Genomic DNA, 26,355 nt, shown 5'->3' on the forward strand with positions numbered 1-26,355 from the left:
CCTAAAGTATTTTGGTTAAGGGACGAGCAGAGGTGTAACTTTTGTTTCAGTGTTTGAGATTGCACCGTTTGTTCACAATGACTGGAGGAGAAGGAGAAATGTACTGTTTTTGGCTGTACGATTATTGTATATTTGTACAATTTGTAAAAAACAAAAAACATGTTTTGAGTACAAGGAAATTGGTACTATTGTTTAGTAGTAGGTGTATGACACTTAAATAAATCATATCAATCAATAATAGGTCAGGGTCCCTGGAGGTTAGTGGCCATCTGCTCTGTCCTCTGATTATCTCATGACAAATTGGCTGCCTGGGGTAGAAAGGCCTGGGTCCTGTTCAGTAGGGCACACTGTAGCAAAACGTTTCACAAAGGAAGATTGAAACTACACTTGTTCTAATTGGACAAGTTCCGGTAGCACTGGTTCGAATCCCCGAGCCGGCAAGTTGGAAAAATCTGTCGTTCTTCCCATGAGCAAGGCAGTTAACCGCCAACAATAACTGCTCCCTGGGAGCCAATGTAACGGATGTGAAATGGCTAGCTAGTTAGCGGGTACGTGCTAGTAGCATTTCAATCAGTTACGTCACTTGCTCTGAGACTAAAGTAGTGTTGCCCCTTGCTCTGCAAGGGCCGTGGCCTTTGTGGAGCGATGGGTAACGATGCTTCGTGGGCGACCGTTGTCGATGTGTGCAGAGGGTCCCTGGTTCGCGCCCGTGTCGGGGCGAGGGAACGACGTAAAGTTATACTGTGACATTGATGCTGTTGACCCGGATCACTGGTTGCTGCGGAAAAAAGGAGGAGGTTGAAAGGGGGGTGAGTGTAACGGATGTGAAATGGCTAGCTAGTTAGCGGGTACGCGCTAGTAGCATTTCAATCAGTTACGTCACTTGCTCTGAGACTTAAGTAGTGTTGCCCCTTGCTCTGCAAGGGCCGTGGCCTTTGTGGAGCGATGGGTAACGATGCTTCGTGGGCGACCGTCGTTGATGTGTGCAGAGGGTCCCTGGTTCGCGCCCGTGTCGGGGCGAGGGGACGGTTTAAAGTTATACTGTTACACCAATACCTTGGATATCGATTAAAGCAGCCCCGCATCTCTCTGATTCGGAGGGGTTGGGTTAAATGTGGAAGAACCATTTAGGTTGAATGCATTCAGTTGTGCAACTGACTAGGTATCCCCCTTTCCTTTCCACTCTCACTCAGTTTCAAAATGTTTCTCCCTACTGAACAAGACCCAGCTCGGAGTGCTGTTGAGGTGACGAAAGAGTTAAGATGCAAGAACGGCGTGAGTAGAGCCGGTGCTGGAGCCGTCTCTAAACATGTGCGGCTGTCCTGGCTAGTGGCTACTACTGCAGTCCGTGAAGGATCGGACAGTGGAGGGACCGGGAACGGTGTGCCGGTAACAGGACGGTGAGACTTCGCATGGACTGTTAGTCCATATATCATATAAATTATTGACTGTGCTGCATCCGGTGGGACCACCGCAGCGACAATATTACGGTAAGATGTTTAGGTTTGAATAATTTTTGTTACACTTTAAATTAATGTACTTGAAACCGGACAGGACATTGTGCAAGACTGTACTTTTTTCATCACAACAGTAATTAATATTTATTTGACTTAAATCTCCCCTTGCAAAACGACCCGAGGATAATATGGGTATGCAGCAGTGACATATTGAACCAATGGAATGAAATGTAGCCAAATAAAATATGGGCCAGTTTGTGTCCGCGGTTCGCTGTCATTTTTTTTTCTCTGTCCAATTTATTTTACAACACTGCAATTATCACGGACAAGACAATTCATGTTTATCTATAAGGATTATAACCAGAGTTTCCACCGATATTTCCAGTTTCTTCAGAAAATATTCGCACATGTTTATTCTCACGCTGATTTTATAGGAACAGTTTGTCGCATTGGCAATATGTAGTGTAGCCTAAAATAAATGCACACAAAGCCATCGTCAGCAATCAATATTTTGATTTGGGGGAGTACTCAGTAGGGTAGGCCACCGTAGCCTATTTGTGTCATGTCATCGACATTTCCCCCACTATCAGCTAGGCTTTGTGAGTTTGCCAATGCAGCGTTTAGAACCGGGACAGGAGAGATGGAGAATCTTGCATCCGCGCAGTAATGCTGCAGTCTCCCCTCCCCCTCGTTCACAAGCCTGGTCAAGGTGTCGTGGCCAACCCTTCTTCTTCCTCTTTTCATTTGAGTGTCCAAGATTCATAATCCCATGGATATAAACCATGTCACAGGTTGGAGGGCTTAGTTTTTTAACTCCACATATCAGGGTCTTTCAGGGTCCCTGAACTCAATGACACAGAGAGAGGGAGAGAGCTAGAGATAGGGGGCGGGGCCACAGGCTAGTAATTCATTTTACTGAATTAATTTCCACACAGCACAGTAACCTACCAAATCGAATCCACATTTTCGCATCAAACTTTGCATACTCTTTTAGTCATATAAAGTTTTTAAAAAACATTATTATATATACCACAACAGAGCATGAAAACGAATGAGCGCATGCTGCAGCACCAGAGACGTTTAGATTTCTATACAGACTATTGTTAAAAAAGAAGATAGTCTAAGTTTAGAAAAGTTGTCCATCAAGTGTAAAAATGTAGAGCAACAGAAAGGGTTACAACTGAAGTATCTGATCGTCAATGAATCTGATCGTCAATGAATGAAAAAGCCATTAATTGATTAACACAGCAGACACATATCATCAGGTGTGCACTTGTAATTTATTTTTCATTTGGCAACTATAATTTTCTAATTCATTCTATTTTATTCCATTTTATTGTTGTTACATAACAGATTTGTGTTGACTGTGGTTCAATAAGAGCATCTGCTAGGCTAAATGAACAAGCTAGGCATGCATAGCTCACCACATGATCCTCAAACCAAAGACTGGCCAAACTCATGTTTCTTAAAGTGAATTCAAAGGCAAATAAGACATTTTTCGTTTCATTGATATTTAAATCTAAGTAGTTATTTTGTAAAAAAAAAAAATGTACAGCCTACATGCTCAATTATAGGCATGTTGTTAGTGCTGTTGTTGATGTGTTGTTGTTGAAGTGCTGTTGTTGATGTGTTGTTGTTGATGTGTTGTTGTTGATGTGATGTTGTTGATGTGTTGTTGTTGATGTGTTGTTGTTGATGTGTTGTTGTTGATGTGTTGTTGTTGAAGTGTTGTTGTTGATGTGTTGTTGTTGATGTGTTGTTGATGTGTTGTTGTTGATGTGCTGTTGTTGATGTGCTGTTGTTGATGTGCTGTTGTTGAAGTGTTGTTGTTGATGTGTTGTTGTTGATGTGTTGTTGTTGATGTGCTGTTGTTGATGTGTTGTTGTTGATGTATTGTTGAAATGCTGAGTGCTCCTGACAGCCTGTAGCGTGTCAAAAATGTTTCACAATTGAATTCTTAAATGGCAGGCTATAGCATTGAAATAATAATATAGCCTAAATATTTAATTTTAGGCTACCTTGCTTGCTTCTGACAGATTTAGAGTTAGTATGTTGTTTAATAGCCTGTTGAAATGGCGAACCTCAATTGATAGTGACAGAATCCTTACTTCCCTAGTAAAGTCATTTTTTTGTCTCCTCCTCAGCTACAGAAGGTTGTAGCGCAGCTTCTGAATGTCATAGAGACAAACCAAATATATCCCATATGCACCGGAGTCACGTCATTCCCCAGCATTTTCCATCCAGCATCGTTATAGATCCCTTTATATAATCAGTTCAAATTTTTTTTTCATTTTAAGTTAACAGAGAGTAGGCCTATGCTTTTAGCCATTTTCTTTAACAAAAGCCACAATACCCTCACATACCCACTCAATTGGAGCCCTGGTTTTAACTTAACACACCAAGCCCTTAACTGACACTGAGATATTTAAGGAGTTCATTGTCTATGGACAGTAGCCTATAATTTAGTCTTTCAAACAGGTAGGCCTACCTTTTATTTAATAGGAAGAAATAGGCTCCAACACAAAGCCCTCTAGTTGTTAGTAGCCTAAAGTCTAATTCAAATTAGACTGTTTTAAATGAATTAGGTCTTCTCGAATTAGCCTACTTTCAGCACCCATGTGCTGTCCATCTCTGTGGCTTCCGCTTCATAGTAATGTATGTAAATTACTTGAATATGGTTTATTTGTGAGTTCAATAACTCTGATAAATAGCTTCATTATGGGCAATGAAACATTATTTTTATTAAAATAAATTCTACCAATAGTAAGCTCACCTCCGGTCCTCCTTCTCCTCTTCACGCTCTCCCTCTCAAGCTGAACAGGACATCAGTAGGCCTAGTCATTGCACACAGATATTGCATTATTGGTTGACAAATTGACTCGCCTCCTGAAGTGCCAGCATACACAGCACAGTCATTGGTTAGGCAGCACAAAAAGGGTTTACATCAGCAAGAGCAGGGCATGCCAGGGCTCATGATTGGGATAGCCTATCCATTGCAGTGTGTAATGCCCGGGAAGGAAGTATACTTCTTTGAGTATGCGCTTCACATAGTCTAGGCCTACATTATTGGCGAGCCTTTCTCACACTTTTGTACCAGGGACACCCCAGAGGTGTCTTCAATAGCCTGTCTGTTGCGATATTTAGATTTTGTTGCAGCAAGAGATGAGAAGCTGGTCTCACATACAGGGCATTCGGAAAGTATTCAGACCCCTTGACTTTTGTTCCACATTTTGTTACTTTACAGCCTTATTCTGAAATTGATTAAATAGTTTTTTTCCCTTCACCACTCTACACACAATACCCCATGTTAGCACATTTCTAAAATAAAAAAACGGAAAAAACACATTTATATAAGTATTCAAACTCTTTACTTAGTACTTTGTTGAAGCACCTTTGGCAGCGTTTACAGACTTGAGTCTTCTTGGGTATGAGCTACAAGCTTGGCACACCTGTATTTGGGGAGCTATTTTCAGGTATCTCCAGAGATGTTCGATTGGTTTCAAGTCCGGGCTCTGGCTGGGCCACTCAAGGACATTCAGAGACTTGTCCAGAAGCCACTTCTGCATTGTCTGTGTCCTTAAGGTCGTTGTCCTGTTGGATGGTGAACATTCGCCGCAGTCTGAGGTCCTGAGTGCTCTGGAGCAGGCTTTCATCAAAGATCTTTCTGTATTTTATGCCTTTCATCTTTCCCTCGATCCTGACTAGTCTCCCAGTACCAGCTGCTGAAAAACATCCTCACAGCATGATGCTGCCACCACCATGCTTCACCGTAGGGATGGTACCAGGTTTCCTCCAGACTTGACATTTGGCATTCAGGCCATATAGTGGTTTTATCAGACCAGAGAACCTTGTTTCTCATGGTCTGAGAGTCCCAAGCGGGCAGTCATGTGCCTTTTACTGAAGATTGGATTCTGTCTGGCCAATCTACCATAAAATCCTGATTTGTGGAGTGCTGCAGAGATGGTTGTCCTTCAGGAAGGTTCTCCCATCTCCACAGAAGAACTCTGGAGCTCTGTCAGAGTGACCATTGGGTTCTTGGTCACCTCCCTGACCAAGACGCTTCTCCCCCGATTGCTCAGTTTGGCCGGGCGGCAAGCTCTAGGAAGGGTCTTGATGGTTCCAAACTTCTGTAAAAATGATGAAGGCCACTGTGTTCTAGGGGACCTTCAATGGTGCAGAAATATTTTGGTAACTTTCCCCAGATCTGTGTCTCAACATAATCCTGTCTTGGAGCTCTATTGACAATTCCTTTGACCTCATGGCTTGGTGTTTGCTCTGATATGCACTGTCAAATCAAATCAAATCATCAAATCTATTTTTAAAGCCCTTCTTACATCAACTGATGTCACAATGTGCTGTACAGAAACCCAGCCTTAAACCCCAAACAGTAAGCAATGCAGGTGTAGAAGCACGGTGGCTAGGAAACACTCCCTAGAAAGGCCAGAACCTAGGAAGAAACCTAGAGAGGAACCAGGCTATGAGGGGTGGCCAGTCCTCTTCTGGCTGTGCCGGGTGGAGATTATAACAGAACATGGCCAAGATGTTCAAATGTTCATAGATGACCAGCAGGGTCAAATAATAATAATCACAGTGGTTGTCGAGGGTGCAACAAGTCAGCACCTCAGGAGTAAATGTCAGTTGGCTTTTCATAGCTGATCATTCATAGTATCTCTACCGCTCCTGCTGTCTCTAGAGAGTTGAAAACAGCAGGTCTGGGACAGGTAGCACGTCCGGTGAACAGGTCAGGGTTCCATAGCCGCAGGCAGAACAGTTGAAACTGGAGCAGCAGCACGGCCAGGTGGACTGGGGACAGCAAGGAGTCATCAGGTCAGGTAGTCCTGAGGCATGGTCCTAGGGCTCAGGTCCTCAGAGAGAGAAAGAAAGAAAGAGAGAAAGAGAAAGAAAGAGAGAAAAAGAGAGAGAGAATTAGAGAGAGCATACTTAAACTCACACAGGACACTGGATAAGACAGGGGAAATACTCCAGATATAACAGACTGATCCTAGCCCCCCGACACATAAACTACTGCAGCATGGAGACTAAGGCAGGAGGGGTCGGGAGACACTGTGGCCCCGTCCGACGATACCCCCCGGACAGGGCCAAACAGGCAGGATATAACCCCACCCACTTGCCAAAGCACAGCCCCCACACCACTAGAGGGATATCTTCAACCACTAACTTACCATCCTGAGACAAGGCGGCACAACCCAAGGGGGGGCGCCAACCCGGAGCTGTCAACTGTGGGACCTTTATATAGACAGGTGTGTGCCTTTCCAAATCATGTCCAATCCATTTTAGAATAAGGCTGTAACGTAACAAAATGTAGAGAAGGAGAAGGGGTCTGAATACTTTCCAAATGCATTGTAAGTAGGTAGAATGAAAGAGGATTGACGTCTTCACAGCCATCTCGTCGAGTTGCGGGTATTCTCTGCTTCTGAACAGCCAGAATGTGGACAGGCTCATCTCATTCAAATGAGCGGCAGGCCTTGGTCACTGGACAGGGTGAAGGGATTACACATCTACTGCTTTCCCGGGTGTAAATCAGGTTGTGAAGGGAAGTAATCCTCGAATTTGAGCAGAGTTTGGCTCAGATGTGACCTCATCAATTTACAAATGTGATCCATGTCTACATAACCCACGTCAGCCAGAATTGAGAATAGGGGGAGCATATCGAAAATTATTCTATCCTCTCGGTCTCTCCAAATGCCCAGTTTTTTTCATGAAATCAGCAATTTTATTGTTTGCTTGGAAATTGTCACTTGCGCATCCCTGCATGGATAGGTTGAGCAACAGTCTCGTTGGTAGACTTTACAGATCCCGATATAACGGTCCCATCATAATCCATCTCCCATTATGTACTCATTCAGAACACAGAATATTTCACCTGCATTTGTATTCTGAGGCAATTCTTTACAACAAAGACATTTTTCATGTTGCGAATATATATACAAGAAGCGGCATTTGAAACGTCAGTCGTCTCATCTAATTGGAAGGCAAACCAATTTGATGTGCGGGCTGTGTCTAAAACCTGCATGTGATTCAATATAATCGGCCATATCTTGGATTCTACCATTGACAGTGTCGTTGGAAAGTGGGATTTCACTGATCTTTGTAACGGCAGTTGGGCCTAAAACCTATCGGTAAGCATCCACGACTGAGGGCATGACCAGCTTTTCAACTATAGTGAAAGGAGCCTGGCACTTGGAAATGTTATGAGAGAGTATGTATGAAGTCTTCAGTAAACTCTCGTTGTCTGGGAAACTATTGTGCAGCATTGTTGTTTGGTTGGTTCATCTCTTTTTTGATAAAAACATCATAATAAATGATCTGCTTTATCCTTGGGATGTGGATGCTTTGTTTCTAAATATCTGCGCATTTTCCATGGCGTCATAACATCGTTGCTGAGGCCAATCTGACATATCACAAAGACCGGTTTTGGCGGGCAGCTGTTTGAAACAAATCCAGAGAGAGAGAGCGTGTGTGTGTGTGTGTGTGTGTGTGTGTGTGTGTGTGTGTGTGTGTGTGTGTGTGTGTGTGTGTGTGTGTGTGTGTGTGTGTGTGTGTGTGTGTGTGTGTGTGTGTGTGTGTGTGTGTGTGTGTGTGTGTGTGTGTGTGTGTGTGTGTTTTGGTGTAGCTAGACTTAGTCATGGCAACACAATTTTCTTTATTGTGGCATGCATAGTTCAGTGCATTACAAAGGTAGGCCCATGGCAAGTATTTATTCGAGTCAGATAGGGCGCAGACCATCTGATAGGGCGCAGACCATAACCCCCCCCCCAATCATATTCAATACAAATATGCTGCAGACAGACAAGCATTCCTCCACAGACCCGGGGTTTGAGAAAGGCCGGTATAGGCTATGGATCATTTTTACTGAGACCAAACCAGGTGCACTTGATATTGCACGCCCAGCAGAGAATGATGGATGAGGGGCATCATTGGGCACCCATGAGAAATTATAATAAGCAACTAATTTTCAAACCCTGAGCAATATGACATTCAATTGATTACAAATTACATGACCCTCCCCTGGACAAAATAAAACAAATACGAAAACCTCCCCGACTGAAATTAAACCCATTGCCTCCAGATAACTATTATGTGAATGTGGACCTCTCCCCAACACACTGCAACAATGTATGTACTGTATACCCATCATGAAGAGCAGAGGTGTCATGCCCATAGGGGGCACATTCCCCCTAAGATTTGTCCTATTTAAATATATATATATATATAGTTTCTCTGTAATACTACTAGCCACCTAGCAATTTTATGAAGTTTAGCTAGTCTAGATAGGTTCCCAACCTCATAACTAGATACCAAGAAGCCATTTCAGGCTATCAATCAAGTTAGTTTGACAAGCTGGCTACTCTATCATAGCTGGCATGACTGCTGGCAAGTTTGGTAGACTTTAGAAAAGCAATAAATAAATGTGCTGATTAAGACTCACATTCCTTTCAATATTTTACCCAGATTTTGGCAGACATGCAGAGAAGCAATATATTGTTTTTCTTTTTTCTTTAGTTTCTTTAAAAAAAAAAGAACCGCCAGTCAGGAGCATACAGAAGCTCAAGAGGTATACTTAGATATGCAGACATTTTTATGTGATGATTATGGCTCTAGATTGCAGAAAAAAACTGTTTCAGGTATTTGAAAAATCCAAAATTCTCCAATATACGGTTGGATGGTGTCACGTTCCTGACCTATTTATGTTAGTTTTTGTGTGTTAGTTGGTCAGGACGTGAGGTTGGGTGGGCATTCTATGTTATCTGTTTCTATGTTGGTTTTGGTTTGCCTGGTATGGCTCTTGATTAGAGGCAGGTGGTTTGCGTTTGCCTCTGATTAAGAGTCATATTTAGGTAGGGCATTCTCACTGTTTGTTGTGGGTGGTTGTCTCCTGTGTCCGTGTCAATGTTTGCACCATACGGGACTGTATACGGTTTGTTCATTTCATGTAGTCTGTTCCTGTTCATTTCGTTCGTCACGTTGTATGTAAGTTCGTCGTTCAGGATTGTCTACATCGTTTTGTTATTTTGTTAGTTATATCCAGTATAGTTCGTTTTCGTCTTTGTCTATTTTGTTTATTTAATAAATCATTATGTGTTCAAACTTCGCTGCGCCTTGGTTCCCTCAATACTCCTCCTTTTCGGTTGAAGAGGAGGAGGACTACCGTTACAGAACCACCCACCAATCCAGAGCCAAGCAGCGGGTTAAACGGAGTAAGGGACAGCGCAAGAAGGAGGAATGGACTTGGGACGATGTATTGGACGGTAAAGGTTGCTACACATGGGAGGAGATCCTGGCTGGAAGGGATCGCCTCCCATGGGAACAGGTGGAGGCACTGAGGAGAGCAGAGGCTACTGGAGTGAAGAACCGGAGTTATGAGGGGACGCGTCTTGCACGGAAGCCCGAAAAGCCCGTGAGTAATTCCCAAAAAATTCTTGGGGGGGGGCTAAGGGGTTGTGGGCCAAGGGCAGGTAGGAGACCTGCGCCCACTTCCCAGGCTAACCGTGGAGAGCGGGAGTACGGGCAGACACCGTGTTACGCAGTAGAGCGCACGGTGTCTCCTGTACGTGTGCATAGCCCAGTGCGGGTTATTCCACCTCCCCGCACTGGTAGGGCTAGATTGGGCATTGAGCCAGGTGTCATGAGGCCGGCTCAACGCGTCTGGTCTCCAGTGCGTCTCCTCGGGCCGGCATACATGGCACCTGCCTTACGCATGGTTTCCCCGGTTCGCCTGCATAGCCCAGTGCGGGCTATTCCACCTCGCCGCACTGGCAGGGCGACCGGGAGCATTCAACCAGGTAAGGTTGGGCAGGCTCAGTGCTCAAGAGAGCCAGTACGCCTGCACGGTCCGGTATTTCCGGCGCCACCTCCCCGCCCCAGCCTAGTACCTACAGTGCCTACATTACGCACTAGGCTACCAGTGCATTTCCAGAGCCCTGTTCCTCCTCCACGCACTCTCCTTGTAGTGCGTGCATCTAGCCCGGTGCCTCCAGTTCCGGCCCCACGCACTAAGCTACCAGTGCGTCTCCAGAGCCCTGTACACACTATATATTCTCCCCCTACTAATCCTGATGTGCTTGTCTTCAGCCCGGCGTCACCAGTGCCGGTACCACGCATCAGGGGTAGAGTAGGCTTTGAGGATACAGTGTGCCCTGTCCCTGCTCCCCGCACTAGTAGGAAGGTGCTTATCATTAGCACGGTGCCTCCAGTTCCGGCACCACGCACCAGGTCTACAGTGCGCCATATCCGGCCAGAGCCATCCGTCTCCCCAGCGCCATCTGAGCCATCCGTCTCCCCAGCGCCATCTGAGCCATCCGTCTCCCCAGCGCCATCTGAGCCATCTGTCTCCTCAGCGCCATCTGAGCCATCCGTCTCCCCAGCGCCATCTGAGCCATCCGTCTGCCAGGAGCCTGCAAAGCCGCCCGTCTGCCATGAGCCTGCAAAGCCGCCCGTCTGCCATGAGCCTACAGAGCCGTCAGCCAGACAGGAGCCGCTAGAGCCATCAGCCAGACAGGAGCCGCTAGAGCCGTCAGCCAGACAGGATCTGCCAGAGCCGCCAACCAGACAGGATCTGCCAGAGCCGCCAACCAGACAGGATCTGCCAGAGCCGCCAACCAGACAGGATCTGCCAGAGCCGCCAACCAGACAGGATCTGCCAGAGCCGCCAACCAGACAGGATCTGCCAGAGCCGCCAACCAGACAGGATCTGCCAGAGCCGCCAGCGAGCCATGAGCAGCCAGAGCCGTCAAAGAGCCATGAGCAGCCAGAGCCGTCAGTGAGCCATGAGCAGCCAGAGCCGTCAGAGAGCCATGAGCAGCCAGAGCCGTCAGAGCGCCATGAGCGTCGTGAGCCGTCAGCCTGCCATGAGCGTCGAGAGCCGTCAGCCTGCCATGAGCGTCGAGAGCCGTCAGCCTGCCATGAGCGTCGAGAGCCGTCAGCCTGCCATGAGCGTCGAGAGCCGTCAGCCTGCCATGAGCGTCGAGAGCCGTCAGCCTGCCATGAGCGTCGAGAGCCGTCAGCCAGCCATGAGCATCGAGAGTCGTCAGTCAGCCATGAGCTGCCCTTCAGCCTGAAAAGGCTGGATACCCAGAACTGCCCATCAGTCCAGAGCTGTCTCTCTGTCCGGAGCTGCCTTTCAGTCCGGAGTTGCCCCTCTATCCTAATCTCCCTCTCTATCTTCATCTATCTCTATAGTCTTATCTATCCCTCTATCTTGATTTATCTCTCTGTCCTGGTGTTATCCTTATTTAATATATTATTAAGAGAATTGTGTGGGGGAAGAAAGAGGGTGGACATTCTTTGTGGGAGGAAGTTAGGATGGATTATGGTGGGGTGGGAACCGCGCCCGGAGCCTGAGCCACCACCGTGGTTAGATGCCCACCCAGACCCTCCCCTAGACTTTGTGCTGGTGCGTCCGGAGTTCGCACCTTGTGGGGGGGGTACTGTCACGTTCCTGACCTATTTATGTTAGTTTTTGTGTGTTAGTTGGTCAGGACGTGAGGTTGGGTGGGCATTCTATGTTATCTGTTTCTATGTTGGTTTTGGTTTGCCTGGTATGGCTCTTGATTAGAGGCAGGTGGTTTGCGTTTGCCTCTGATTAAGAGTCATATTTAGGTAGGGCATTCTCACTGTTTGTTGTGGGTGGTTGTCTCCTGTGTCCGTGTCAATGTTTGCACCATACGGGACTGTATACGGTTTGTTCATTTCATGTAGTCTGTTCCTGTTCATTTCGTTCGTCACGTTGTATGTAAGTTCGTCGTTCAGGATTGTCTACATCGTTTTGTTATTTTGTTAGTTATATCCAGTATAGTTCGTTTTCGTCTTTGTCTATTTTGTTTATTTAATAAATCATTATGTGTTCAAACTTCGCTGCGCCTTGGTTCCCTCAATACTCCTCCTTTTCGGTTGAAGAGGAGGAGGACTACCGTTACAGATGGCCTAGCCCCTCTCCGGACCATCCTCGCATACTTTGTGCCCCCTCAGATTGTTGGTGTGCTTCACGCCACTGATGTAGAAAATAATGACGAAATGATATAGACCTAACTATTCTCTCTATCTCTCTCTCTCTCTCCGTGTTTTGTTTAGGATTCACCTTGAGGAGAACTGATGCCTACTGGAGTGTTACATGAGCTTTTTAAGCAAAAATCTCTCTCTCTCTTCCATCAGTATCACTCTGTTCTTTTTATATAATCCTCCATGCTATTCTCTCTCTCTCAGTGGGTTTGACTCTCACAGTCCTATTCTCTCTCTCTCTCAGTGGGTTTGACTCTCACAGTCAGTGACCTCAGGAAGGTCACTGTTTCATTTCTTCTATTCCTTCTGTGTTCCATTTCCATTAGGGCTTCACTGTATCAGAGCTACTGTCTACTAAAACACACAGGAGACTGTTCAGGAGGAGTCGAAAACATATTTCCTATTCATTTGGAACATCTTTTTTTTGTGCTGCTGTGTGTGAACCGCTGCTGCATGCAGTACATGACAGGAACCCAGTACCTGCAAAAATCATGATAAATAAAGAGTGACTTAGGAAGCCATACAACTGTCAGTTACTGGCCGGGGGTCAATACCTTGGCCCGTATCCACAGTGCCTCAGAGTAGGACATTTCTGAGAATAGAAACATTCTAATCCTACTCTTATGGGTCAAAATAAAAGCTATGTGTGAAGCCTCTTTACTCATAAGATTCCCACCTAGTCGACATATACACTACATGACCAAAAGTATGTGGACACCTGCTTGTTGAACATCTCATTCCAAAATCATGGGCATTAATATGGAGTTGGTCCCAGCTTTGCTGCTATAACAGCCTCCACTCTTCTAGGAAGGCTTTCCACGAGATGTTGGAACATTGCTGCAGGGACTTGCTTCCATTCAGCCACGAGCGTTAGTGAGGTCGGCCACTGATGTTGAGCGATTAGGCCTGGCTCGCAGTTGTCATTCCAATTCATCCCAAAGGTGTTCGATGGAGTTGAGGTCAGGGTTATGTGCAGGCCAGTCAAGTTCTTCCACACTGATCTTGACAAACAATTTCTGTATAGAGCTTGCTTTGTGCACGGGGGTATTGTCATGCTGAAACAGGAAAGAGCCATCCCCAAACTGTTGCCACAAAGTTGGAAGCACAGAATCATCTAGAATGTCATTGTATGTTGTAACGTTAAGAATTTCCTTCACCCAAAACATGAAGAACAGCCCTAGACCATTATTCCTCCTCTACCAAACTTTACTATGCATTCGGGCAGGTAGCGTTCTCCTGGCATTCACCAAACCCAGATTTGTCCGCCGGACTGCCAGATGGTAAAGTGTGATTTATACTCCAGAGAATGTGTTTCCACTGCTCCAGAGTCCAATGGTGGCGAGCTTTACACCACTCCAGCCGACGCTTGGCATTGTGCATGATCATCTTAGGCTTGTGTGCGGCTGCTCAGCCATGGAAACCCATTTCATGAAGCTCCCGACGAACAGTTCTTGTGCTGATGTTGCTTCCAGAGGCAGTTTGGAACTCGGTAGTGAGTGTTGCAACTGAGGACAGACAATTTTTACATGCTTCAGCACTCGGCGGTCCCGTTCTGTGAGCTTGTGTGGTCTACTACTTTGCGGCTGAGCCGTTGTTGCTCCTAGACGTTTCCACTTCACTGTAACAGCACTTACAGTTGACCGGGGCAGCTCTAGCAGGGTAGACATTTGACAAAATGACTTGTTGGAAATGTGGCATCCTATGACGGTACCACGTTGAAAGTCACTGACCTCTTCAGTAAGGCCATTCTACTTGGAATGTCTTAAATAAAAATATATATGGGCTGCATGATGTGACTAGAGGCTCTTGATAATTTGAGAAAGTCGCTGTTCTCTCATCAAGTGATCATATTTTCACCCATCAGACTATTCTCAGTTTAATTGTCTTTACTAATTTGTCAAATTAGTTTAGATTCAGAATGCTCCGTTATCAAATGGTCAGGAACAGGGGCAGGGGGAAAATGGAGTCCACTTTCCTACGGTTCGTTTTTCAATAATGCAGGTAGGCAACTATTTCACTCCCTGCATCAACCACTGTTTGAGGTGCATGCAGCCTCTTGCTGTGGGACTGGTGATATTTTGCCCAAACTCTGTATGCCATGAGCTCTCCAACCCTGTTCATACAGCTAACCAGTGCTCTGTATGCCATGGGCTCTCCAACCCTGTTCCTGCAGCTAACCAGTGCTCTGTATGCCATGGGCTCTCCAACCCTGTTCATGCAGCTAACCAGTGCTCTGTATGCCATGGGCTCTCCAACCCTGTTCCTGCAGCTAACCAGTGCTCTGTATGCCATGAGCTCTCCAACCCTGTTCATGCAGCTAACCAGTGCTCTGTATGCCATGGGCTCTCCAACCCTGTTCATACAGCTAACCAGTGCTCTGTATGCCATGAGCTCTCCAACCCTGTTCATACAGCTAACCAGTGCTCTGTATGCCATGGGCTCTCCAACCCTGTTCCTGCAGCTAACCAGTGCTCTGTATGCCATGGGCTCTCCAACCCTGTTCCTGCAGCTAACCAGTGCTCTGTATGCCATGGGCTCTCCAACCCTGTTCCTGCAGCTAACCAGTGCTCTGTATGCCATGGGCTCTCCAACCCTGTTCATGCAGCTAACCAGTGCTCTGTATGCCATGGGCTCTCCAACCCTGTTCATACAGCTAACCAGTGCTCTGTATGCCATGGGCTCTCCAACCCTGTTCCTGCAGCTAACCAGTGCTCTGTATGCCATGGGCTCTCCAACCCTGTTCCTACAGGTACCCCAGTGCTCTGTATGCCATGGGCTCTCCAACCCTGTTCCTGCAGCTAACCAGTGCTCTGTATGCCATGGGCTCTCCAACCCTGTTCCTGCAGCTAACCAGTGCTCTGTATGCCATGAGCTCTGCAACCCTGTTCCTGCAGCTAACCAGTGCTCTGTATGCCATGGGCTCTCCAACCCTGTTCCCGCAGCTAACCAGTGCCCTGTATGCCATGAGCTCTCCAACCTTGTTCCTGCAGCTAACCAGTGCTCTGTATGCCATGGGCTCTCCAACCCTGTTCCTGCAGCTAACCAGTGCTCTGTATGCCATGGGCTCTCCAACCCTGTTCCTGCAGCTAACCAGTGCTCTGTATGCCATGAGCTCTCCAACCCTGTTCCTGCAGCTAACCAGTGCTCTGTATGCCATGGGCTCTCCAACCCTGTTCCTGCAGCTAACCAGTGCTCTGTATGCCAGGAGCTCTGCAACCCTGTTCCTGCCGCTAACCAGTGCTTAATTTGGGAAACCAAGTGAAATCTGTTTTTTGAACATCAATAGTAACATGTTTTCACAACAAAACATATTTCATTAAACTGTTTGACAGCCCTTCTCTCTGCGTGCTGGAGAAAGGAATGAAGGAGAGAGAGGAAGAGATGGAAACGCACAGAGAATAGATATTCTGTAGCTAAAGGTCATGTGTCAGCCTATTCATTATAGAAATATGCATTTTTACTAGGTTATACAAAATCAAATATGTAATTGTAGGTGAACCAACAGCATAGCATAGGCCTATAAGTTCTCCCCCAGACTTCTCCCCCAGCCTATAAGTTCTCCCCCAGACTCATGGATATAAAGTTTGGAGCGTAGCAGAAGGTAACCAGTCCATCCAGTATGCATCATAATACAGTCCACACTGAAAGGTGATTAATAGAATTTGTTTCATTCTGGAGTATAGGCTCGACCAATTATGTACTAAAGACATCTTTAAATCAGTAAAAAAATTATAAAGTCTGTAATAAATCGTAAAAATCCAAATAACTTCACAAGATGCCATCCCTGCCAAAATAAATAAATCTGGTATTGTATAATGGCACAATCATTATTTTAATTCTGTTTTTTTTGTGGGGCTTGGGCTCATATATAGGCCTATGCATATGCATCTGCTCTAATATGCATATGGGAGTTTTGAACGAATCATCACCTTAGAAAGCGCTGTCATTTTCATTGTGTTGGGCTTTGAAACAACATCCACAAGGACCATGTATTCCACTTAGTTTCAACTTGTTTTTGAACTTCTTTCTTGAAATTGATCATCACAGTGATGTGAGTTTTAAAAGAACAATACTGTTTTGATGATAAGTGTTTGATGTGATTTTCGAATACGTTTGCATTGATGTCAGAGTGGTTAAAGGGACAATAGAGCCCTGCGTACCAGGCCATTAGCTATCTGATGGTCGTTAGCGAGTGGGTACTGCCAACACATGTCCAGAGTACATAAGAGGACATTACCGTGGCTCAATGGTCACGTGGAATTTGACTGCGGTCATGACTTATGACTGCCAGTGTTGCGGTGTCAACAGCACTATGGACCTGTATGACAGAGTGGTTATATGACAGAGTGGTTGTATGACAGAGTGGTTGTATGACAGAGTGGTTATATGACAGACTGGTTATATGACAGACTGGTTATATGACAGAGTGGTTATATGACAGAGTGGTTGTATGACAGAGTGGTTGTATGACAGAGTGGTTGTATGACAGAGTGTTTATATGACAGAGTGGTTATATGACAGAGTGGTTGTATTACATAGTGGTTATATGACAGAGTGGTTGTATGACAGAGTGGTTGTATGACAGAGTGGTTGTATGACAGAGTGGTTGTATGACAGAGTGGTTGTATGACAGAGTGGTTATATGACAGAGTGGTTGTATGACAGAGTGGTTGTATGACAGAGTGGTTATATGACAGACTGGTTATATGACAGACTGGTTATATGACAGAGTGGTTATATGACAGAGTGGTTGTATGACAGAGTGGTTGTATGACAGAGTGTTTATATGACAGAGTGTTTATATGACAGAGTGGTTATATGACAGAGTGGTTGTATTACATAGTGGTTATATGACAGAGTGGTTGTATGACAGAGTGGTTGTATGACAGAGTGGTTGTATGACAGAGTGGTTGTATGACAGAGTGGTTGTATGACAGAGTGTTTATATGACAGAGTGGTTATATGACAGAGTGGTTGTATTACAGAGTGGTTGTATGACAGAGTGGTTATATGACAGAGTAGTTATATGACAGAGTGGTTATATGACAGAGTGGTTATATGACAGAGTGGTTATATGACAGACTGGTTATATGACAGACTGGTTGTATGACAGAGTGGTTATATGACAGAGTGGTTGTATGACAGAGTGGTTGTATGACAGAGTGGTTATATGACAGAGTGGTTATATGACAGAGTGGTTGTATGACAGAGTGGTTGTATGACAGAGTGGTTGTATGACACAGTGGTTGTATGACAGAGTGGTTGTATGACAGAGTGGTTATATGACAGAGTGGTTATATGACAGAGTGGTTATATGACAGAGTGGTTGTATTACATAGTGGTTATATGACGGAGTGGTTATATGACAGAGTGGTTGTATGACAGAGTGGTTGTATGACAGAGTGGTTGTATGACAGAGTGGTTGTATGACAGAGTGGTTATATGACAGACTGGTTATATGACAGAGTGGTTGTATGACAGAGTGGTTGTATGACAGAGTGGTTGTATGACAGAGTGGTTATATGACAGAGTGGTTGTATGACAGAGTGGTTGTATTACAGAGTGGTTATATGACAGAGTGGTTGTATGACAGAGTGGTTGTATGACAGAGTGGTTATATGACAGACTGGTTATATGACAGAGTGGTTGTATGACAGAGTGGTTGTATGACAGAGTGGTTGTATGACAGAGTGGTTATATGACAGAGTGGTTGTATGACAGAGTGGTTGTATGACAGAGTGGTTATATGACAGAGTGGTTGTATGACAGAGTGGTTGTATGACAGAGTGGTTGTATGACAGAGTGGTTGTATGACAGAGTGGTTTTATGACAGAGTGGTTATATGACAGAGTGGTTGTATGACAGAGTGGTTGTATGACAGAGTGGTTGTATGACAGAGTGGTTATATGACAGAGTGGTTGTATGACAGAGTGGTTGTATGACAGAGTGGTTGTATGACAGAGTGGTTGTATGACAGAGTGGTTGTATGACAGAGTGGTTATATGACAGAGTGGTTATATGACAGAGTGGTTGTATGACAGAGTGGTTGTATGACAGAGTGGTTATATGACAGAGTGGTTGTATGACAGAGTGGTTATATGACAGAGTGGTTGTATGACAGCGTGGTTATATGACAGCGTGGTTATATGACACAGTGGTTGTATGACAGAGTGGTTGTATGACAGAGTGGTTATATGACAGAGTGGTTATATGACAGAGTGGTTATATGACAGAGTGGTTGTATGACAGAGTGGTTGAAGGATGCCATCCCTGCCAAGGCCTCCAGACTCCTGATTCCAGTGGTGCCTACTGCCAGTGGTGCCTACTGCCTCGGACTAAAACACATTACTAACTAAATTCAGAAAGAAAAGAAACGTCCCTTTTTCAGGACCCTGTCTTTCAAAGATAAATCGTAAAAATCCAAATAACTTCACAGATCTTCATTGTAAAGGGTTTAAACACTGTTTCCCATGCTTGTTCAATGAACCATAAACATTTAATGAACATGCACCTGTGGAACGGTCGTTAAGACACTAACAGCTTAGAGACGGTAGGCAATTAAGGTCACAGTTATGAAAACTTAGGACACTAAAGAGTCCTTTCTACTGACTCTGAACAACACCAAAAGAAAGATGCCCAGGGTCCCTGCTCATCTGTGTGAACGTGCCTCAGGCATGCTGAAAGGAGGCATGAAGACTGCAGATGTGGCCAGGGCAATAAATTGCAATGTCCGTACTGTGAGACGCCTAAGACAGCGCTACAGGGAGACAGGACGGACAGCTGATCGTCATCACAGTGGCAGACCACGTGTAACACACCTGCACAGGATTGGTACATCCGAACATCACACCTGCGGGACAGATACAGGATGGCAACAACAACTGTCCGAGTTACACCAGGAACGCACAATCCCTCCATCAGTGCTCAGACTGTCTGCAATAGGCTGAGAGAGGCTGGCCTGAGGGCTTGTAGGCCTGTTGTAAGACAGGTCCTCACCAGACATCACTGGCAACAACGTCGCCTATGGGCACAAACCCACCATCGCTGGACCAGACAGAACTGGCAAAAAGTGCTCTTCACTGACGAGTCGCGGTTTTGTCTCACCAGGGGTGATGGTCGGATTTGCGTTTATTGTCGAAGGAATGAGCGTTACACCGAGGCCTGTACTCTGGAGTGGGAGCGATTTGGAGGTGGAGGGTCCGTCATGGTCTGGGACGGTGTGTCACAGCATCATCGGACTGAGCTTGTTGTCATTGCAGACAGTGAGAAGATGTTTCTTTTTTTGCTGAGTTGATAAACCAAAAGCTTCCCCGGCATCAGACCCTCTCACTGCCAAATAAACTAAACCAACTTTAATGCAGATTTGACTCACAAAGGCTTTTCAATCACAAAGACAATAACACCCACATCTCCCTCCTTGCCACTTCCCCCCCCCCCTCCCTCCCCCATTCCTTTCCAGGTTCCTCTCTCCTCTAGGTCTCTGCCATCCCAGGAACCCCTCACCCTCCCTCCCCCATTCCTTTCCAGGTTCCTCTCTCCTCTAGGTCACTGCCATCCCAGGAACCCCCCACCCTCCCTCCCCCAGCCTGTCCAAGGCCGCCCTCCACTTCCCCCACCACTTGTCATCACAGAGCAGGAGTTCAACAGACTCTTTAGAAAACAGAACAGCAGGAAGGCTGCCGGCCCAGATAAGGTATCTTCATGCAGCCACACTTAAGCGCTGCACTGACCAGCTCTCCCCGGTTTCCACGGACGCATTCAACCAGTCAGTAGAGCAATGCACTGTTCCTGCCTGTTTCAAATCTTCCATCGTTGTTCCAGTCCCGAAGAAACAAAAGATGTCCTGCCAGAACGACTACAGACCTGTAGCGCTCCCCTCACTCATCATGAAAATCTTTGAGCTCCTGGTACTGTCTCATCACAAAAACAGCACTACCTCGACCCACTGCAGTTTGCCTACAGGTTGTTGGACGAAGCTGTCAACTTAAACTCTGCGTTCAAAACCATCATCCCAGAACTGCTACAAGACCAACTCTCCCAGCTGAACATGTTCAGCTCCATCTGTCAGGCCAAAGTGTTCAATCTTCGTTTCATCAGACCAGAGAATCTTGTTTCTCATGGTCTGAGAGTCCTTTAGGTGCCTTTTGGCAAACTCCAAGCGGGCTGTCATGTGCCTTTTACTGAGGAGTGGCTTCCGTCTGGCCACGCTAAAGGCCTGATTGTTGGAGTTCTGCAGAGATGGTTGTCCTTCCGGAAGGTTCAACCCATTTCCATAGAGGAACTTTGGAGCTCTGTCAGAGTGAGTCAGTAGAGCAATGCACTGTGCTCATGTTTCTTGGTCCAACCAAGTCTCTTCTTCTTATTTGTGTCCTTTAGTAGTGGTTTCTTTGCAGCAATTCGACCATGAAGGACTGATTCACAGTCTCCTCTGAACAGTTAATGTTGAGATGTGTCTGTTACTTGATCTCTGTGAAGCATTTATTTGGGCTGCAATCTGAGGTGCAGTTAACTCTAATGAACTTATCCTCTGCAGCAGAGGTAACTCTGAGTCTTCCTTTCCTGTGGCGGTCCTCATGAGAGACAGTTTCATCATAGCGCTTGATGGTTTTTGTGACTGCACTTGAAGAAACTGTCAAAGCTCTTGAAATGTTCCGGATTGACTGACCTTCTTGCCATAATATGGACTTGGTCTTTTACCAAAGAGGGCTATCTTCTGTATACCACCTCTACCTTGTCACAACACAACTGATTGGCTCAAACGTATTAAGAAGGAAAGAAATTCCACAAATTAACCTTTAACAAGCCACACCTGTTAATTGAAATGCATTTCAGGTGACTATCTCATGAAGCTGGTTGAGAGAATGCCAACAGTGTACAAAAATCTGTGATCAAGGCAAAGGGTGTGAAGAATCTCAAATATAAAATATATTTTGATTTGTTTAACACTTTTTTTGGTTACTATATGATTACATGTGTTATTTCATAGTTTTGATGTCTTCACTATTATTCAACAATGCATAAAATAGTAAAAATAAAGAAAAACCCTTGAATGAGTAGGTGTCCAAACTTTTGACTTGTACTGTATGTAAACTTTGTGTAAACTCCACTGTCTGTGTTCTATCTCTAAATGTTGTCTATCACTAGCAGCACCATATCACCAAGAAACATGTTTAGTATGTGTAAATGTATTTGGTGAATAAAGGTTATTCTGAACTTTATGTTCAGTCGTTTTACTGCTTCTCATGGTTCTATAATTGAAAAGTGACATGGTTTGAAATGCAAACTGATGTTGATTGAGGACCGGTAGCCAACAACGTTAGAAGGGAATGGGAGTCCTCTGCACACCTACAGTTGAATCATTAGCAGTCAGTGTACTTTCCACAATAGGCCTATTGTATGTACTTAAAACAGTCATTGTAATACTCTGTGCACCATCACCACAAGGACACAAGGTAGGTTTTAGAGAGCCAGAGAACCTCTGCTACTCCTGTCTGGTTCTATAACGCCACACTGCCTAACTCACTTTTCTCTCCTTTATCCCTCTCAGACCTGTATTTCTCATCCACTAGATAAAAGGAGAGGGATGGTCATAATGGAGTAATTGAACAGGGGACCTTTCACACACCAAACCAACCATTAGACCAAGAGAAAACCCTTGAGGTCTCAAAGTGACATTTGGGCATAAAACTCTCAGGCACGACTACCTCATCACGAAGGCGTGGCGATTCCAAATAACCCCTACTACAATGGCAACCACAGCCCCTACGCCGGTGCCTCTGACGGTCCTGTGTCGCTGGTACCTGTACGCCATCCACGGCTACTTCTGTGAGGTCATGTTCACCGCCGCCTGGGAGTTTGTGGTCAACCGCGACTGGAAGTTCCCTGGTGTTACCAGTGTGTGGGCTCTGTTCATCTACGGGACCTGCATCCTCATTGTGGAGCACATGTACCTGGCCCTCCGAGCTCTCCACTGCCCCCTGCTGCTGCGATGCCTCATCTATACCCTATGGACGTACATCTGGGAGTTCAGTACAGGGCTGTTGTTGACCCAGTTCGGGGCATGTCCCTGGGATTATTCCCATTTTCAGTATAACTTCATGGGGTTGATCACGGCAGAGTACGCCCTGCCATGGCTCTGTGCGTCGTTCATGATGGAGCAACTGGTTATACGCATCACACTGCGGCTAAGGATGGACACAGACGGAACAGAGGACGTCAAGTCTTATGCAGGCGGGGGAGAAGATGGGGGAGGAGGGGGGAGGAGACAACGGGGTGAACAAGGAGGTACAGAGGTCAATGGTTTCCTGAAAGTGGACTGAGGACTGAGTAAAGAACACTGAGGTTCGGTTTTAAAGACACTGATTAACCTGATACTGGACTAAAAAGCCTTCTCAATGGATAATCTCTATTGAAAGTGCTTTTTAGTCCAGGACTAGGCTTAATCTGGGTCCAGAAAACGGTCCCTGAATCGTAACTCTTCCTTCTGGGAAATGTACACTGTATTTTTATTTAACAACATTCAAAGTACTGTAGTTATGTATCTTCAGGTTGCAATCTGAAGTAAGTTCTGTGTTGACTATCACATTTGACTGGGTCCTAAAGCAATGCAATAGCTTCAATTCATTTGTCATGTGGAGAATGTTTTTCTAAAGTTAGTGATAGAGTTCTGTATGCACTGCAGTCTGGTTCAAAAGGCAATTCATTTAGAGTAGTCTACAACTCAGTTAGGTGTACTCTTATAATGTACTGTATGTATTACACATGATTTAGAGTAGTCTACAACTCAGTTAGGTGTACTCTTATAATGTACTGTATGTATTGCACATGCCCTAGCCTGCTATATGAATGATGTCTCAGGTACCTACATTAACTGTGGGCTGTATCTACTGTTCTTCCAAATGAATGAAATCAGGATTTCTATGTTCAGAACCAGAACCGTGACAATGTCTAGAGTTACCCTCTTGTGGATTTGCACTCTAACCCCATTTGTCATTTTATTTTACCTTTATTTAACTAGGCAAGTCAGTTAAGAACACATTCTTATTTACAATGACAGCCTAGGAACAGTGGGTTAACTGCCTTGTTCAGGGGCAGAACGACACCTTTCACCTTGTCGGCTCGGGGATTTGCTCTAGAAACCTTTCAGTTACTGGCCCAACACTATAACCACAAGGCTACCTGCTGAACTTGGTTCAGTTTATCAACCAGCTAATTATTAGAATCAGGTGCGGTAGACTAGGGTTGGGGTGAAAACCTACAGGAGAGTAGTGCTCTAGGAATTGATATGATACAGCACCTGAAAGCTTGATCTGAAGTCTCATATTTACATTTAAGTCATTTAGCAGACGCTCTTATCCAGAGCGACTTACAAATTGGAAAGTTCATACATATTCATCCTGGTCCCCCCGTGGGAATTGAACCCTGGTCCCCCCGTGGGAATTGAACCCACAACCCTGGCGTTGCAAGCGCCATGCTCAACCAACTGAGCCACACGGGACCAATATAATATGAATACTGTATTACCACAAATCTTTCCCAACTTCCAAATCCAGGAGCTGGTGCGAGATTTGGTTCTGTGTTCCTTCAGAGATTATATTGGCACCAACAACAACCATAGGATTTGACAAGACAGCACAAACAGATGTGGGACCTTAGAGATAGAATTACATTCTGTGTGTGGGACAACCAGGCTACCTCAAGCCACGCGGAATCACAAGCAGTAGATCAACAATGCAAAGTGATAACGATTATAGTTTTCTTTTTTTCAATCGCTTTGGTACTATTTTCACAAGTATGTGGGGAATTTTCAAAACTCAGTACAAAACTCCAAACTGTAATGCAGTTACACTGTAACTTGTAAAACTTTTTGTGCATTCATTTTGTTTGAAGACATCTTTCACCACACAACCATTGATTCAAAGATCCAAGTTTACTGTGAAATATAATGAGAACATTGATTTAATCACCAGAACACAACAATGATATCTTCTCAATTTAGTTATTTTAACAACCAGTTAATCAATAGTAAAAATAAAATAAAAATACATGTTTAAAAATTGCCATTTGAATGTAACATGCTACTGTACTATAAATGATGGTACATTACACTGTTTTCACATTACACTTGCACTACCCATTAAAATGTACTGAACCTCAAATGTCCATCATTTCTATACCATGTGTGATCAAAGGTGTGAAAATTGAAGACATCTTTCACAATCATTGATGCAGAAATGTAATGTACTGTTCAAGTATCATTGCAGCATACTGTAGGTGTATTGTAACCAATTGAAAGGAATGTAAAAAACAATTAACAGGCATTAGTTTGCATCAAACGTTGTCTTGAGAATTTGGCCATAGGCTCATATCGACATGGCAGTAAAATTCCTCATTGTTCATGCTCGTGGGGAAAAACCTTTTGGCATGGTGAATCCAAGCTTTACATAGGTCTGATGTCACTGCATGCTGCATGCTTCATCCATGGCCTGAATGAGGGTGGTACGCTCATGGGGATTGCAATCATACATCGTCTACCTGTATTGTAATCATGTATTGTATTTTACAGTATTGAATTGTACTTATGTATTATAGTGGCCCTGTACGTGGCTCAGTTCATAAGAGCACGGCACAAGCAACACCAGAGTTATGGGGTCAATTCCCATTCCCAGTTACAATGCAACTTTATTTAAGCGGTGTGACCCCCCCCCCATCAAAAAGACCCCAGCAACTTCATTCTGGACACACATTTACTGTATAGGGGGTGCATTTGTTACATACATCACATCTCTGATCTGGTTAATATCAGATTTCTTAAAACTAACTAGTCAAATCCTAGTCATCATTATAGTGCATTATAGTATACTGTATATTATACTTTATGTGTTTCTAGTTTACAGACATACATTTTCATTATGTACAAAATCTGTGGTAGACAAAACACTTTAAAATCTATAGGTTTAACAAACAGTTCAGTGATTAGCAAACGTACCACATATTTGTGAAAATTTCACCGAAGGTATTTACAATTTTTATTTAAAAATGTATTTAAAAATGTAGTCCCTAACTGGTTATTTGAGTCTAATTTACTACTACCGGTATATGTCAGTAGGCCTAGAACATTGGGTGCTGCTAATGTCTTTATACAAGAAATCCATTGCTTTGATGATACAATTATAGTAATGAGAATTTACAAGCCACAGAAATGAAATATGCAATGGAAAGTGTGTGTGTGTGTGTCTGCATGTTTAGTGATGGTGGGGGAGAGGCTGATCTCTCACCACATAAACCTAAGACTTAGTATGCATGTAACAAAATCTGTTATTGTCAGGTGTACTTTTTTCCAAACCTTAGTTTTCTTGGTTTGACAAAAAAAAACTATTATTATGAAATACTGCACTGTATTATATCACACATTTTAACGATGTATTGTGTATAGTTTGTGGAATAAATTTATTTATTTGACCATAAAATCTGTTGCTCTTTGGTTTTAGGCTGGGTATCTGTAAATCACTCAGTGACAACTGTTGATTTCAAAAGAGCTTTATAAAATACATTTGTGAGTTAGGTAAATAACCACTTCGCTTCACTACAGTCTCAGATGAGGGCCGCTCTATGCCAGCCAAGGAATTTCATTTGAGTTTTTTTTTTATGGCTTTATTTTAATCACTTTGGCACTACTTTGTGGTACATTTTCACAACTCTGAGAACAAAACTCCAAAACTGTTCACACTTGTGACACAGCCAGTCTTTCTTTCAAAACCTGTCATTGTGCATACATTTGGATTGTAAACATCTCTCACCACAACCATACGTCCTATCACACCATCTTCAGTGATAGTTGTGTGCATGGAGATGTTTCCCCAATGTTGTCCAGACATTG

General features: G+C 44.6%; 1 protein-coding gene across 1 annotated transcript; it reads left to right on the forward strand.

Annotated features, from left to right (window-relative positions):
- Positions 1–1,109: 1,109 nt before the first annotated feature.
- On the forward strand, positions 1,110–25,945 carry LOC129813134 (transmembrane protein 229B-like). Its single transcript, XM_055865341.1, has 2 exons — positions 1,110–1,490; positions 22,024–25,945. Exon 2 carries the CDS (start codon positions 22,223–22,225, stop codon positions 22,793–22,795), a length of 573 nt encoding a protein of 190 aa, XP_055721316.1. The 5' UTR covers positions 1,110–1,490; positions 22,024–22,222; the 3' UTR covers positions 22,796–25,945.
- Positions 25,946–26,355: the final 410 nt, after the last annotated feature.

Source organism: Salvelinus fontinalis, chromosome 16 (assembly GCF_029448725.1).
Source record: "Salvelinus fontinalis isolate EN_2023a chromosome 16, ASM2944872v1, whole genome shotgun sequence".
Lineage (NCBI taxonomy): Eukaryota > Metazoa > Chordata > Actinopteri > Salmoniformes > Salmonidae > Salvelinus > Salvelinus fontinalis.